At 39.3% G+C, this 16,392-nt stretch overlaps 3 protein-coding genes and 1 pseudogene across 4 annotated transcripts in view; all 4 read right to left on the bottom strand.

Annotated features, from left to right (window-relative positions):
- Positions 1 to 61: 61 nt before the first annotated feature.
- On the bottom strand, positions 62 to 9,466 carry f2 (coagulation factor II (thrombin)). Its single transcript, XM_085152815.1, has 15 exons — positions 9,307 to 9,466; positions 8,237 to 8,317; positions 7,719 to 7,798; positions 7,604 to 7,628; positions 6,888 to 6,953; positions 6,696 to 6,810; positions 5,160 to 5,296; positions 4,553 to 4,846; positions 4,348 to 4,464; positions 4,065 to 4,185; positions 3,261 to 3,428; positions 3,012 to 3,185; positions 1,937 to 2,115; positions 1,633 to 1,703; positions 62 to 298 (listed from the first exon to the last, which is right to left on the bottom strand). The coding sequence occupies exons 1-15, from the start codon at positions 9,377 to 9,379 to the stop codon at positions 143 to 145; spliced, it is 1,857 nt and encodes a 618-aa protein (XP_085008941.1). The 5' UTR covers positions 9,380 to 9,466; the 3' UTR covers positions 62 to 142.
- Positions 9,467 to 10,343: 877 nt separating this feature from the next.
- On the bottom strand, positions 10,344 to 15,217 carry LOC146491418 (neoverrucotoxin subunit alpha-like). The gene is made up of 2 exons (XM_085150358.1): positions 15,155 to 15,217; positions 10,344 to 13,817 (listed from the first exon to the last, which is right to left on the bottom strand). The coding sequence occupies exons 1-2, from the start codon at positions 15,215 to 15,217 to the stop codon at positions 13,221 to 13,223; spliced, it is 660 nt and encodes a 219-aa protein (XP_085006484.1). The 3' UTR covers positions 10,344 to 13,220.
- LOC146491419 (NLR family CARD domain-containing protein 3-like) overlaps positions 13,721 to 16,392 on the bottom strand; it is a 101,345-nt pseudogene continuing 98,673 nt past the window's right edge. The window contains exon 11 of the transcript XR_014872584.1: positions 13,721 to 13,783. The product of XR_014872584.1 is annotated as an NLR family CARD domain-containing protein 3-like (transcript). The remainder of the gene's footprint in view (positions 13,784 to 16,392) is intronic.
- On the bottom strand, positions 13,809 to 16,380 carry LOC146491420 (ribonuclease inhibitor-like). Its single transcript, XM_085152881.1, has 4 exons — positions 16,263 to 16,380; positions 15,965 to 16,138; positions 15,391 to 15,564; positions 13,809 to 15,295 (listed from the first exon to the last, which is right to left on the bottom strand). Exons 2-4 carry the CDS (start codon positions 16,135 to 16,137, stop codon positions 15,226 to 15,228), a joined length of 417 nt encoding a protein of 138 aa, XP_085009007.1. The 5' UTR covers position 16,138; positions 16,263 to 16,380; the 3' UTR covers positions 13,809 to 15,225.

The raw sequence follows: 16,392 nt of genomic DNA on the forward strand, positions 1-16,392 counted from the left end.
ATTACTGACTCTTATTGCTGCAGGTCAAACCAAGGCTTTTCAATAACACCAGAGGCCAGGGTACAATGCGTTGACAATCTTTATTGGGGCCATGCTGCTTAACAGGGTTCAATGTGAAGTGATTGACGTCGATGGTTTGTATTTACTCATCATCGCTTCCTCCCATCTTTTCGATAACTTTGCCTATCCACCTGGTCATCCTGAACAGGTGAGTGTAGAAGCCATACTTCCCGTCGCGATCGCAGCCCTCTCCCCATGACACGATGCCGATCTGATACCAGCGGTTCTCTGCCGGGTACTGCACAGGAAGACAGTTTCGAAATAAGACTCATTGTTTGCAAAGGCAACTATTCTAAATTCTTAGATTGAACCTTTTGTAAATGGTAGAAAAGTCTTTTCAGAGTGCAAAGAAAGAAAAACTCTATAAATATTTTCAACTATTTTCTCCATTTTTAAGCAAAATGCCAAATAACACTTAACTGTGAGGATTTACTGCTTTTCTCTAAATTGAGATAATAAATGAAGATTGAGGCTGCCAATTAGGCAAATCTGAAGACTTTACACACTTTTTACATAGTCATTCAACTTCTTGTTACTATCCCCCTGTCTAGAGTTTGTGAAACAAGCAGCTTTTTAATAAGTTATATAGTGGTTAGGAGAAGTATCTTCAAAGCTCAATATGCCTCACTAACTGAAACTCACCAGTGAATAGTGAGTTTCAGTTCCTACCTTTTTGATGAAGGTTTCTGATGCCAAAGTGCCCAAAGGGCTTTTGGCACACAGACAGGGATCAAACCAACAACCTTCCCATTAGTAGGTGAAGTAGGTCCAGTGAAATATTAGTGTATGATTGTGCAGTGTATATGTTTTAATGCTAATATTAATAATAATAAAATCAGTGCTGTGTGGCACTTTTCAAAACCTAGGTAGAAAGTGATTTACAGACCACAAAAATAATTTATAATCAACTACATAAAAAAAAAATGCACACAAAGTTAAAACGCTAAATGAAATCACTGAATAAACCCTGAACAAACTGTGTGAATCAAATCATCATTGGTGTCCCAGAGAACACACATTTTTCCCTTTGGTTGCCATGGGGTTACCATCTGGTCTCTAGGATTGTGTGACTGGGAATTTAGTTGGAGAAAGCATGGCTGTATGACTTCGGCACAGGTCAACCCAAGCATTGGTATTTCCTATTACAACATTTTGCATTTTCATAAATTTTACATATTTGGATTATGGTTAAATATTTTATGACTATAAAATACTGTTAATGTCCAGACAGATTTTCAGGAAATTCGTTAACAATTTTAACGTGTCAGGAATAAGAAAATCCCATTACACTACTGTTCAACTTGTGAAAGAGAAAAATTTACATTTTTAATGTAAATGTTAACTTGATTATATAATTAAGAGTTAATACACAGTCTACATAATTTATTACTATGTGTTAATTAAAACATGATGTCACTTCTGTGTGTTCTCGTGCCGTCGGTCTTATAATTTATTTAACAAATATTTTATTAAACATCTGCTTGAGATATAAACCAGATGTTATCTAATGATAAGAAATGGTAAAGAGGAGACTTAATCTATCATTTGTTCTTCTTTCATTGTGATTCTCACCTTCATCACAAAAGGTCCACCGCTGTCTCCCTCACAGGCGTCTCCACGATGGTTATCGTCTGGTTTATAACCTGAAACAACCACAGACTGTAATTATAGAGAAACTTTGACACCTTCAGGAGATGCAGGATCATCCTGAGAGAAACAGCCAAATTCCATTCAGTACAGCCGATGAGACGGCAGCATCACTCAGCACACCAGGAGTTTATTCAGGATCAAACAGTTGGACCAAAAATAAGCCAAAAATAAAATATAAACAAGCATTTTCTTGAACAAATGTGGAAAATCTTTGGTTTTGTTTTACCAGCACAGAACATGTTGTCTGTGATCTTTACTGAAGTGGAGCTGCGGCAGACGTTCTGGTCCACTATCGGTAGGTGGATTTGCTGAAGGACTGATGGTAAATTTCTCACTGCAGGGTTCCAGCTTTCCTTCAGGTTCCCCCACCCAGTAACTCGGCCCTTAAAGCCTTCAGACATCAGACTGCCGGAAAAAATACCAGTCAGATATATCACAAGGTATAAACCTCACTGAACCAAAGTGTCTCTGACCACAGTTCTTAATAGCACCCTCTACTGGCGCAGTCTTTGCATTACTTTTGACTTTCCAATAAGACAGAAGGAATCTGTGGGATCTGAAGAATCTTTTAACCCCCTGCAGGATAACTGGAGAAAGGAAAATCGATATCTATGCAGAAATAGCTATGTGACCAAGTTTGAGGACCTGACTTGATTTAATCAAATTGTTGTTTACTGAGGACTTTAAGCAAAGTCCTTGTGTTGATACATCCCCAATTAATATTTCTAGCAGTATTCAACACCATATGAACAAAATAATCTCTCCAGTGAGCTCTATGTCGGACCCAGAGTCTCCCCCACATGAAAACGCTCCAGATCACATGACAGAACTGGAAATTCAATTCTCCGTTCAGTTTTGTTGCTATGCCAACACTACACAAGACTCATGTTAGAGAAAGGTAAAAACACCAGTCTGAATGTTTTAGTTAACCCCATCAGGCCAAAACTGATTTTGGATGTCTGTGTTTAGTCAGTTTAGATGAGTGGCACAAATAGCAGTAAGTTGGTAAATTGCTTTACCAATAGGCAATATAGGTCCACCACTCAGCTTTAAGCTAATCTATGGCGCTGCTTTTCACCGCAGTAGCGATTTAACTCCTTCACATTGAGCAGAGATGGAGTCTATCCTAAAGAGAGGAATCTACCATGTCCTGAAAGAAAACAATAATCTGTGCCAAGCTAGATAAAAGGCAAAAGACACATTTTCACCCCTTTCTTTTGATTTGTGTGGGAAATATAATTAAAGAATTTGGTCTGAACTAGTTAACTTGTAATTGGTTGCAAATGTTGCGTTTATCTTACAACTTGGCGACGGGCTTGCTGGGCAGGCAGATAGGATGGATCTTATCAGTGAATGTGACCGGCCTTCTCATGTGCAGCAGAGCAATGTCACGGTTCAGGTTTTCCTTCCAGTTGTACTTGGGGTGGACAATGATTTCATCAATTGCCACAATCTTCTCAATGTTGCGCTCAAACCTAGAAAAAAATGACATAATTCCAACAGGCCTTCAAATGAAACTAATGATAATTAAGACAGACACGCCTTCTTACTGGGCTCTGTTGTGTTTTCCCAGGCGGACCAGTATATCGTTGATGGTGAAGTTCTTGTTCCAGGGTGGGTAAAGGATGCAGTGAGCTGCAGTGAGGATCCACTGATCACTGATCAGACTGGCTCCACACAATAACTCCTGTGGGCTACGCTTGTACAGCATCACCTGCCTGCAAACAACAAAATTATCTAAGTTAGAAATAAAAAGTCATTCAAAAGGTGACAGAAACAGTTCATTTCTTAATGGTTCATTTATTTGTTTCTGACTGGCAGAATGGACAATGGGAAGAACAAATGTGTCAGGATTACAATATTTAACTGCTCACTGTGTCCATATTACTAATCTGTTCTTATCATCTGACACAGAGGTCACCCAAATGAGTATGGTTGTGGTGTATGGCTATGCATAATAACTGGATGACCTGGCCCACGCTTTGCATTATGTTCTGGCCAGGCAGCATACAAACTTTCAACATCTGTCTAAGCTGAAGAGACAGATGTTGAAAGTTCCCTGTGTCATACTTGTATTTATTTGCTTGACTGTTATGTTTCCTTCTTACCTCAGCTCTTTCTTGTGTGTATTTTATTTACCTTTCAAGATATTTGGTTTTGTGGTGGTTTATGTATTTTACTGTTTTTATGTTTTGGGTGCTATGGTGCTGCAGTTTCCTGAATGTTGGGATAAATCAAGTATATCTAATGTTATCTTGATAATCTCCTGATGGGAGTCTGATCTGTTTTACCAGACATTCAGAACAATTTTGTCAACCATCCTTAAAGTCATGTTGTTTATCTAGTGTCATTACCATGGAGCTGAGCCCACTTCAGCGTTATCACCCCCAACGATACGTCCGTATGACTGCACAAGCTCTGCTTCGTTTTGATCTTTTTGGCTTATCTTTTCAAACAGGGGACGCTGTCCACAATCTGCAATACAAGAAGTCAATAAAAACTTTGATAGATGGTCAAACACAACAAAACTATTAACAGGCTAGATGAATCACTTGCTTCTTGAATTGTTCTCTTTCAGCTTTTTGGGGTACAGTGATTACCTGATGCTTGCTGTCACTGCCCATTAAGTGCACTCACCATCCTCTCCTTGTCCAAACGTGCGAGGACTGAAAAGGTTTTTCCTGGCCTGGCCTAAGACGGAGCGCTCCCTGCCTTTGGTCACAGTTGTTTGCTCAGGCCCTAATAGTGGGTCATCTGCAGGAAACAGGTGGCCAACTGGAAAGGTAAGGGGCAGGTAAACAGGAGGATTTATTTAATAGTGGATTGTAGGTTTGTACTCTACCACATAGCTGCAGATCACAGTAGTCCATTGTTATATTTCCAGCAATCCTGACATAGCACCAGGGGCCCTCAGCGTCACCGTCAGGATTTCGGCACTTGTTGGTCTGCAGCTGAACTTCAGGGATGAACTCTTTGTCCCGACTGAGGGTTTTTACCTCCGGTAATGACCATGGCAGGCAGGTGTGACCTCCTATGCTAACACTTAGGTCCCCATTATATTCTATACCATAATTGGGCAAGCACACTATAGGTTTCTGTGGTTTCGTGGCCACAGTGGGTGTGACAAAGTCTTCACCTTTAACAAAAAAAAAAAAAAAAAAAGACAGATCAGCTGACAGAACTTGGAGCTCAAACTACAGAGAAATATAATCCTAGATTGTATATGAGCCCTGAAACACTCCAGGATGTAAGATGAGTTCAGCAATGATGTGGAAACCAGAGACCACATGGAAGAAATTCAGTGAGTTCTGAGCAGCTCATGTTAGGTACCGACATGGCTTTCCAACATTACTAGCACAAGAGTGTGAACTAGCCTAAAATGGTGCGAGAATATTAATTATTATCATTGTATTCATAATCTTTACTCAGTGTCTGTAGCAGATACTTGCCACATATTGGTACTCTGCAGGTCTCTTTCTGGACAGATGGGTCTTTGGTAAAACACCAGGGTCCTTCTGGACGATGGTCAGGGTTTCTGCAGAAATTCTCCTTCAAATTGCTGCCTGGCTCTGAAGTGTTATACTCTCTGCAGACACACAGGAAAACAGGGAATGAATTACTTCCCCAAGTGGATGAAGGATCTCAGTGTGTTGTTCACCAGTGTGAACAGAATGGAATGGGAAGACTGTCAGATTGGCATGACCTCTGCACTAATGCGGATGCTGTACTGATCATCTGCAAAAGCAAAGCTATAGATGTCTTGATTCATGCTCAATCACGTAAGAAAATCCAAGTGACTTCTTCGGTCTCAGCTGACTGCAGGTTTCCCAAATCTTATAAACAGTACTGTACATTTCCATAATAACTGAAACTAGCACCACTGGAGGAACAATGGGCTGGGAAGTCAGTTCCTTGATCATTGAAGAACGCACCAAAAGAAAGCTCCAGCTGATCCAGGAGAGAAGGACAACTGCTGCCTAAGTGAAAACCTGTAATGATCCCGTATGTGTCAGGAGTATCAGAACAGTTCTGATGCATTTTCTAAACATTGTGTCTCTGTGACTTTCAAACCCCAAAACACACTGTGCCAAAAAATTGGTCCACCCCAAGGATCGGGTCCCCCGACACAGAGTAACATAGTGTACGCTGTTAAGTGCCAGGAGGATTGCCAGGATTTATACGTCAAGGAAACCAAACAACCTCTGGCGAAGCGGATGGCACAACACAGACGAGCTACCTCGTCGGGCCAGGACTCCGCATTCTATTTATACCTACAGCTACACCGACATTTACACCTAATGAGGATGTACACATCCTGGACAGGGAGGAACATTGGTTCGAGCGCGGAGTCAAGGAGGCCATTTACGTGAAAAGGGAAAGACCATCTCTGAATTGAGGAAGGGGCCTAAGGGTACATCTTTCGCCATCTTACAATGCTGTGATTGCAGCCATTCCCCAACTCTCTGTGAATAGTACTTTAATAATGGCCTTTGGTCAGTGGTTGTTGATGGTCATGAGAATTTGCATATTAATGATCAAGGAACTGACCTCCCAGCTCATTGTTCCTTCAGTGGGCTGGTTTCAGTCATTATGCAAATGTACTGTTTATAAGATTTGGGGAAACCTGCAGTCAGCTGAGACTGAAGAAGTCACTTGGATGAGTGACGAAACGTTTCTCCCACAAAACGCTACGTCCAGATGAACAGAATCAACTTTTGGAGATTTATTTACCTGGATGATTGAGCATGCATCACGACATTACTGAGTTATAATTTGGGTGGTTAATAATTTGTGTTTTACCAGTTAGTTTGTGAGCTAGCCCTTTAAATATGACTAAACTAGATGTCCTTTGCGTTTTTCTGCTTTTGCTCAGGTAATGAGTAATATGTTGCTTTGCTTTGGTTATTTCTTACCTAATTTAAGAAGCTCGTTAGTTAGTTCCAGGACTGTAATTTTTGTGTTTGTGTGGGGAATTGCTCAGTTACCTAAAGATAGGATGTGGAAAGTTGTGCCTCCAGTGTTGACATACTCTGCCCGACTGCGTGATGCTGATGTCTCCTTCGTAGTTCACACCATTACCCTGATCAGAAATACACTGACCTGAGGACAGACACACACTCTGCATTAATGTACACTAGTTAACTGTTTTATTATTTATTGTGTTCATTTATATTCACCTTCTATGCATTTTCTGATGAGATTGATGTTTTTTGCTGTTCTTGACATCCGAGTTCCTTTACAGTCTGCAGAACAAATAGACAGACACAGTGAAATGTTTGTGTGCTCCCTTTGTGTGCTGTTCTTGACTTTGTTCGTGTTTGCAGTGCAGGTCACAGCTGAATAAACTCTGGTGTACAAATAACATGAAAAAATAAACTCTGCTTGCGTTCATCCAACTGCACAAAGTTTAACAGAAGCAAAAAATAAAAAAATAACACGATTAATCAAAATCAAATTCATTCAAACCAACAGAAAGCACAGAAACATTCAACCAATTCTAGTTCTATTCAGAAACACATCAAATCTAAACTGGACCAAAACATCCATCCATCCAAACACAAACATCTCTGTCACGGAGGGGGAGGATACAAGTTTTCTGGGGGGGCTCTGGGCTTCTGTGTAGGCTGCTGCCCTCATGACCAGGGCACAGAGAAGCAGAAGAAAAAGGATAGATGGATGGATGTTTTGTTTGTTTAAAATCACTTAATATGAGAATTTCCTCTGATAAACTGAAAGACTGTGGAACTGTTGGTTACACAAAACAAGAAAATTGAAGAAAGAAATGTTTTTTTTTTATTTATTGTAATAAAAAAAATCATACTGTTCATATACTTATACTTATCTCTTAGTATTGAACATATTTGTTTCCATGTTTAAATCCAGTATATCTCACCGAGGTATTTGTTCCAGAATTTTTCCTGTAGGAAGAGAGATTGTTTTGCGGTGAGACTTTGAACTGATCTCAGTGCTGTTAAAACTTCTGACAGCAGAGAGAAGTAAAAACATACTGTTTTATCTGGCTGCTCAAACACCTCTCTGGCTTCTTCGTGGTCGCAGATTTCCTCCACACACTCTCTCTCCAGGTTCCCTGATATGAAATAATCCACATTAACACACTATAATCGTGACAGTATCATGAGACACAAACATAGAGAGCACCTGTAAAACATGTTATAGTCATTTTGTGTCACTTCACAGTTGTTTGTTGTCTCTGTTTGGCTCTTTTTGTTTCTTTTTGATTTACTTTCCAAAATTAATGCTAACATTTAGCAGTCTCTGCCCACCTCCAGTCAACAAAGACTCAAAGCTAATATTGTTCCAAACCTGCAGCGCATGCTAAAGTAAGTGATTACAATTGAATCTAAAGTAGATACGAAAAGGGAGAGAAATGAACCTGCTCCCTGTACAAACATTTATTTTAATCAAGGAGATTTTATGAGTTCAGTAGACACAGAATGATATGAATGGTCAAAATGTCAAACCATAGTGGATGTAATAATGAGGAGAAAAGCTGCTGTTTGTTCACCTGCTTTCAGCTCCTCAAACATCTGGTTGGCTCGTCTGTTCCGGACCAAAACCTGTGATGCGAGGTGGCTGCTGAGAAAAACTACAACAAAGATAGAAAATCAGTTAAACCCTTCCAGCATCACCAACACTCAGCCTCCAGTTTAATTTAAAATCTGTTCTGTAGTCACACAAATGATCAAATCCAAGATGACCTGGGACTGTTGAGCAGCTAGAATCCTCTATCAGACAAAAATGGGACAAAGTACCTCTTCCAAAATTACATCAGCTGCTCTCCTCATCCATGACGTTTACAGACCGTTTATAAAGGACAGGAGACGCTAGACAGTGGTAAACACAGTCCTTTCAGATGTGCTGCTGCTATCAAATTCAACATGAGATATGGTTTTAATGTTTTAATTTACACAATGTTCCGACTTTTTGGGATTGGATTTGTATAAAATCTTTCCATTCTTCCATTTATCTTCTGTCTAATAATGAGGAAGATTTTGTCAAATGACACAATAGGCTTTATAAATAATTTATAGGGTCTGCCTCTTCCAGGTGATTTTGTTTCACCCACCTTCCTCCTTTGGCAAAATGCATGGCATATAAAAATACTGTATTAACTACGTACTCCAAAAATAAAAGTAATGGACTGAAAACATATCTTAAGTAAAGGTCAGTAATTTACATACTTGAGAATTGAATTCAATCATATTATGCACGTATTTCTATCAGGTAATTGTAGAAGTGATAGTAGTACTAATTACAAAGACTGTTTTTACAGTCCTTGTAATTATACTTCCACATCAGATTTAAAATGGTTCATTTGGTTTAGTGTTCATCAAATTCAAGACAAGAGAAGAAGAAAAAAAAGTGATATTTGGTTAAACAATCAAATGTACAGATACACAGCCTGAGGGTTACTTTCTGTCTTCTAATGAACTTTCATAAAAGACTTAAATCTACTTATATTCAAACCAAAGTACAATTTTGATCTAGATTAGTCATATGATGATCCTACATTTAGTACCACTAATATGAGCACTAAAAACAGTTCACACATTGAAGAAGCAAGGAGTTCATTACCATGGTTTGCCACACAGCTGTGCAGGAGAAACAGCAGCAGAACAGCAGCAGGTTTTGATGTTGGTTCCATCATGATCCAGACCTCTAAGCAGAACCTCAGAACCAGATCCAGCAGTACTCAGTGTGTCCTTCTTTGTTTGCCCGTCTATGTCTCTCTGTCCGTCCTCTGGAGGGGGGGATTATTGACCAAAGGGTCAAAGTTTGAGCCAGACTGATGAGTCGGTTATGTTTAAACCTACATGTTTACTTTTTCTCAACAACTCGAGTCCTACTGTGAGTTAATACTGCTGTAGTTTAACACAACCCAAGATCAGTTCTGTTGATACTGAATCATTGTTTGGTAAAAACAAAACAAAACATATGAACATACAAGTCACAATTAACAAGTGTAACAAGTCCCTAAAAAAATCTTAAAATGTCTTAAAAATACCATCTTTGGTACATTTCTTCCATTCGAGCACCTGCAGAATTTGTGATTATTTAATAATAATAAGATCAGTTGTCTTTGATTACAGGCAAAAACTATCACGTGGCAGTAGATAGATAAATCACACAGGTCTGCAACCAAAAAAACTGCATATGATTTTTTTTTCTTGTAGATCTTTACTCACTTAAACCCGAAAAAATATTTTAATAATTCCATTTTGTCAGTTTTTCTTGCAGAACTCAAGTTTTTGGTTTAGTTAAGCATCTAATTTACCTTTTTAAATTGAAATCTGGAATCTTATACTTGAGTCAAAAAAACATAACCACTAATGATTTCTTACAATAACTTAATATTTCTAAGTCCCGAGAAATACAAATAGTAAATGTGAGGAATTAAGGGGGGTCAGTAGGAGGGGGAGGTGGTGTGGGTTTGGCGTGAGGAGCGCAGTGGATGATGTCCCAACAGGTTTAATTTGTTCATTGTTCGCTTTTTTAATGTAAAGTCCTGTTTTGCAAAAAAAAATTACTTGGAGGAAAATAGAGCTCATTTTTGGATTCAGCACCCTAAAAAACATGAAAATTTATCAAAAATATCCCGTTCAGAAAAAAAAAATATATATATTTTTTTTTGTGCAGACATATGTTATCACAGTCTTGGGTTCCTAAAGTCAGTTTAAAGATCCATTGTTCTGTCCAAACCCATTGTGGTGGAGGTGTGGTCCCTGGATCAGCTGCAGGAGAGGAGTGGTGCAGTGAGCTCAAGGGGGCGGTGCCAGGAGGCAGGTGAGGCCAAAGGTGGTGGCGTTATGACTGATGACAGTCTCCGTTTCTTTTCATAGTGGAGGAAGAGACGAGTGGAGATGGAGGAGACGGACATCTGGGCTGAGAGGAGATTGTCTTTGTGTGTGCAACTGACAATAAAGCGCAAATCAGTGAGTCAACCATTGAGTGTGTTGGGTCCTTGTACACCCATCATACACAAAAATGATTAAACATTTAAAATAATAAGAGTTTGTTAAAAGCTAGGTCAAGTTCATTATCGGTGATGACACAAACCCGAACCCTATGCAATACAAAGATGTTCCCCAAATTTCTACTTCACAGACCTGTTTTGGTTTTCTCTAAAACACAAGTATGGAGTTAGGCATCACCACCCACAGTTAATATGCACCAATGTGTTAGGGCTACAAAGGGTTTTTGTTTTGGCCATGTGCTCAGTAAGCAACACTCCAGAAACTAGATGTTACATTTCAAATAAATACTCATTTTGACATCAGACTTTCATTTGGTTGTGGAAACGGCCCTTAGCTCTTTGCCTTCCAGTAAGTCAGTTTTTCAACCATAGCAGGACATCAAGAAAAGATCACCATCAATCGGTTTTCAACGTCTGATGATTGGTGACTGGAGATCAGTTGAAGGTCACATCTCTCACCAACAGGGACAGTCTCCAACCCTTCTCAGAACCTCAATATGTCAATCAGTTCAGAAAATGTCTGGATGTTCAGTTTGCAGTAACAGTGAATGTGTAATTCCATGGTCCCATCAGAGGGTGCAGTTTGTGCTGCTGTCAAACATTTGCTGTAATCTGTGTGGATTCATGTTGAAATTCTGAGTGAAACTACAGTTTGGAAGTTTAAAGACATTTTAAAACATGAACAAGAAAACATATTCAGACAATTTTGACACAAACTATGTTATGATGCTACTGTTTGCAGTTTTATTTCAGATTTTTCACAGTATTCGTATATATTCGTATATATCACAGTTGTCCAGATAATTTATGAAAAGTTAAAATACTAAGTGTAAAAAATGTCATGCACATTCACCCCAAAATGTTATTTGGTCATTACATGATTTCTGTCTGTCTGCTGTTGGTACTAAACTCAACTATATTACATTTGTGGTTTGCACCAGTTTTTTTCTTTTTTGACTCAGAGGTCGGTGTTGACTGGGTGAACTTTTGTTCCTAAGGCTTTCAGACATACGTCACTTGTGTAAATAAAGGCCGCTGCTGAGGTCAGAGGTCATGTTCAGAATCTAATGCTTTAGCTTGTCTCAATGAGCATGTTATGAACTCATATAGCAAACAGCATATTGGGAAGAAGAAGCAGGAGCGATTAAATAAAAACATGAAGGTAAAGAGACATGCAGCAACCTCTTAGTATTGATCTGGCTTCTGCCTGACTTAGGACAGCTCACACATCAAATATTTACCTGCTGATACTGAGGTGAAAGTCTTCCAGTGGTGTTCAGCTTGTGGTCACACATACTTCACAAACCAACCTGAAATAAGACTAAAACTTTTTTTTTTCCAACCCTACAGTGACAGGTGTTTCTCATTGCATCTGAGTAATAAAGAAGTTGAGTCCTTTTATTTTATTATTTATTTATTCATATTCTTTCAGATCTGATCATTGTAATATAAAAGTCGTTTAGGATTTAACAGGACATAAGAAAAGACTTAAAAAAAAATACAATAAATACAAAGCTGAATCTCTCCTAGCCCACCCCACTCCCATGGAGGCCAACACTACCCTCCGGTGGTAGTTACACAGCATGGCACATAAGCTTGTTGCAGAGTGTGGAATTAATCCAGCTCAAACAATAAACTCAATAAATAAAATAAACATGAAACTATATAACATCATCCATAACAAAAAACCCTACATAATCTTAAATAACATCAAGTTATTTCTTTTCAAATCAAAGTATTGCACTTGAAGTTCTGATGCAGAGACTAACATGAATTATTTCAACATACTATAAAAGTCTTTAAGACATAAATGAGCCTTTTTGTGGTGTTACACCACAGTTACCCATGATTCAGCCATTGAAAAGCAGAGTTTACTAGACTGCATACTTATTCTAACATTTCTGGGATAATTTGTTTGGGAGAACTAGTGCAGCTCGATTGTTTCCGAGCTTCATCTGCTGGGTTTCTGCATAAATTGTCAAAGCTCACGTTTTGACAATTTATGTATGAACATACGTATTTATGTATTTTTCAAAAACACCAACAACTGACTTTCATTATAAAACAGCTCTAAAATTATTGGTAAACAATAAAATAGTTGGTTGTCTTCTTATTTTAACAGCTCCTCCATAATACACAGCAGGCACATAACAAAAAGCCAGTACTGTTCATTGGATATGCTGGCACTCACAGTTGAACCATCATATCTAATTATTAAAAACATCTTAAAATCTTTTAAATACACTGAGGTGTCATTCTGAAACCTAAAGCCAAACTAATGAGGCTCAGCTATTGTGATACTCATGGCCTGAATGTGGATGAGGATATCAGGCCATGAGTCTCTAGAAGGACAGAGTGATACCAGGACAGTCCTCACACACTGACATTTCTGTTTGGTCCCACAGCTAAAGATAAAGGAGCAGCCGTATCAGGAGGATTTTAAAGTAACAAAGCTTTGTCTGTTGTTCTCTTTTGAAAAAAAAAATACTATTGCAGCTTATTGCTAATGTTTGTTTTAGATGATTTCAGAGTTTTTCTCTGTGTCTTCTTTTAAGTCACATATAGTCAGTGAGGTGTCATTCTGAAGCCCAAACCCAGGGTAAAGAGGTTCAGTGAATGTGGTGTTGAAGGTGTGAATGTGATTGAGGCTGTCAGAGGAGACTCTGTAGAAGGACAGAGTGCCAGCAGCAGCATCCAAATACACTGCTACTCTGTTAGAGACAGAGGATGAGGAGGGGAGACGGCTGAATGTTACACTGTTGTTGTGGCACAAAGAGTAACCATCATGAAAGCAGCCCAGGCACCAGGACTGATCATTCCTTCCAAGCCATGAGTGGTTTTTGTCTCCTTTCCTTCTGATTCCTTTATAACTCACGGCAATATCAACCCTTCCTCTCCACTCGACCTCCCAGTAACAACGACCAGTCAGACCATTGTTACACAACAGCTGAGGACGGTCAAATCTGTCTGGATGATCAGGATATGACTGATCCTCTTTCAGATGGGTTGCCTTCCTGTTGTCACATAGTTGGAGTTTTCTGTTTACTGTGTTTGTGTCGATTGTGAGTTGACAGGAATCTGATGGAGAAAAAAGAATGCAGCTGCTGTTAAGCTGTCACAAAACTATGAGGTTTAATGGTGGATTGTAAATGAACACGGTCTAAACATATTGATTATGTAAGTAAAATGAGTGGAGGTCTGTCAGTGGTGACAAGAGGTTAGTTGATTGATTGGGTGGGTTAAGGCTGCAAGCCTTGTCAGCGCCATCTTACCCTCCGACCATACATACATTACACAAACATCACATTAGGATGACCGGTCAGAGAAGTATAACAATGGAAAAAATGGAAAATGCACAACACGAGGAAGGACGAGGAGAAAAAAAGAACTCCCCCAGACTGAGCTGCAACAGGGAGAACAGCTTGTGAACAGAAAAAAACCCACCTCAGCACATAGCACATGAATCAGCACATCTCACAACACAGAAGACATAAGCTTCGAAGGCATTTGGAGGGGGTGGGGGTGGGGGTGGGGGGTGAGTGTAGGTCTGTGTCAGTGTATATGCGTATGTGTACGTGTGTTCCGTGTTCAGCCGATAGAAAATGTCCCTTCACTCGGTTAGGAAACTGTCAACAGTCTTCGGTCGACGCGGGTAGCCTTCATGGAAGGGGAAGAGTCACAACACAGTCTTGTTATCTAAGGGATAATTTTTGTTATTCCTGTCAGCTTTTGCCTTGAGCATCCAGCTGGCGCCAGGGGAGCCGCATGAGATGAAGATGGTAGTGCGAACAAACTGCTTCCAATTTTACAGTAGGTCTAATGTCCATCACTGGTCACCATATCTCTCAATTCCCGTTTTTCTTCTCCAAGATGTTATCCATATCCAACTCAAAATAAAGCTCCATGATGTCATGATGAGTGCTGTGTGGCTGGCAGGTTGTGTACCCAAATGCAGGACTCAGAAAAGGAAAGTTAACTTAAAGTGCAGCTTTATTGCTGGGAAAACTCTTCACAGAAATAAACATCACAAAACGAACTAAAAATCACAACATGAAACTACACATTAAACTAGCTGTTGGAAGAGAGGATGTATCTGTGCAGAGTGGATATGAGTGCAAATTTATAACCTTGATCTTGCAACAGTAGTCATATCTTCCCTCTAGTGAACCTAATGCTGTATGTAATGTAGAGCCTACTGTGGTGTTCCAGTATTCACATATTCTGGTGCCAACTGAATTTCAGCAGACAACTTGACAGCCAGTAACACATTGTTGGCAACACTGGAGGGTAGTCTACCAATCCAGATACCAAGAATAAAGAACCACCACCCAATAAAAACTATTTATTTATACTGTTTATCTTGTGATTAAAAATTACCTGACTGACTGAAATTTCTTAATTATATCACATGCTCTGGTTTAAATACAAACTAATTTCAATTCTACTCACTGCTGAGCTGCATCGCATCTGGATATCAATGAAAATTGTCACTACTTTGAGGGAAAAACTCATTCGTGATTTTACAAAACAAAAACATACTTACACTTCCTCAGACCTGGTATCAACCACTCGACACCAACCGGTTCCAAGCTAAAGTGATACGTTTAGATAAATTCAGATCATCCTATCATTTTATATTATAAAGTGGTGTGTTTATAATGTTAGTAACAAGATCACCCAGATACCTGAGAGTCTCCAGTCTCCTGAGTGGATCCTCAAGTCCGCATAGCAGCAGCTTCCCCCCGTCTCCTGTATGATTGTAGCTCAGGTCGAGCTGTCGCAGATGGGATGATGGGTTGGAATGAATAGCTAAGGCCAGAGAAGCACAACCTTCCTCTGTGATCAGACAGCCTGACAGACTGCAGACATGCAAAATGAGATACATGTCAGTTCATGTGGGAATGCCAGTGTACAATTTAATGGTATTAGAGAACAGCATACTTATGGCTAAAATGATGATAACCCTTAATTTAAATTGTGACAATTAGCTTTTCATTTCTTTGAAAATGTGTTAATAGAATACTAATAGAATTCTAAAACTAAAGAGCCTGAAAAATCAAGACATTACTAACAGTTGCTTAAGACTGAATAAAGCACATGTCCTCCATGACTCAAATTGCTTTACCCTACAGGAGAATGAGGTCTTGAATGCACTTTTTTTTTTGACAAGTTAGCAAGCATAGCAAGAGAGAAAATGTTTCTTTGTTGTTGTCATCAGGCTGCTTCTAGGTATCGTAGCTCAAATAATAAACATCTCACCTGAGAGTTTCCAGTTTACAATGTGGACTCTCCAGCCCAGCAGAAAGCTTTTTCACTCCCCAAACATTCAGGTTATTGTTACTCAGGTCCAACTCTCTCAGATGTGAGGATTGGGAGCTGAGAATTGAGGACAAACCTTCACAGCTTTTCTCTGAGAGGTTACAGCCACTCATTCTTTAAGAAAAAGAGGACAAATGATCAGTAAAACGATCCACTTACTGACACACGCTAACTAATTCTACTAACTTGTTCTCCTGCTGTTTGTAGAAAATCCAGCAACTAAAATTTGTGTACTTACAAAGCTTTCTTGGAGGACTTGACCACTGGAAGTAGCCTGAGAAGAACCTCCTCAGAGGGGGAGTACTTCTTTAGATCAAACACATTCAAATCTTTTTCTGATGACAGTAAGATGAAGACCAGAGCTGACC

Source organism: Neolamprologus multifasciatus, chromosome 23 (assembly GCF_963576455.1).
Source record: "Neolamprologus multifasciatus chromosome 23, fNeoMul1.2, whole genome shotgun sequence".
Classification (NCBI taxonomy): domain Eukaryota; kingdom Metazoa; phylum Chordata; class Actinopteri; order Cichliformes; family Cichlidae; genus Neolamprologus; species Neolamprologus multifasciatus.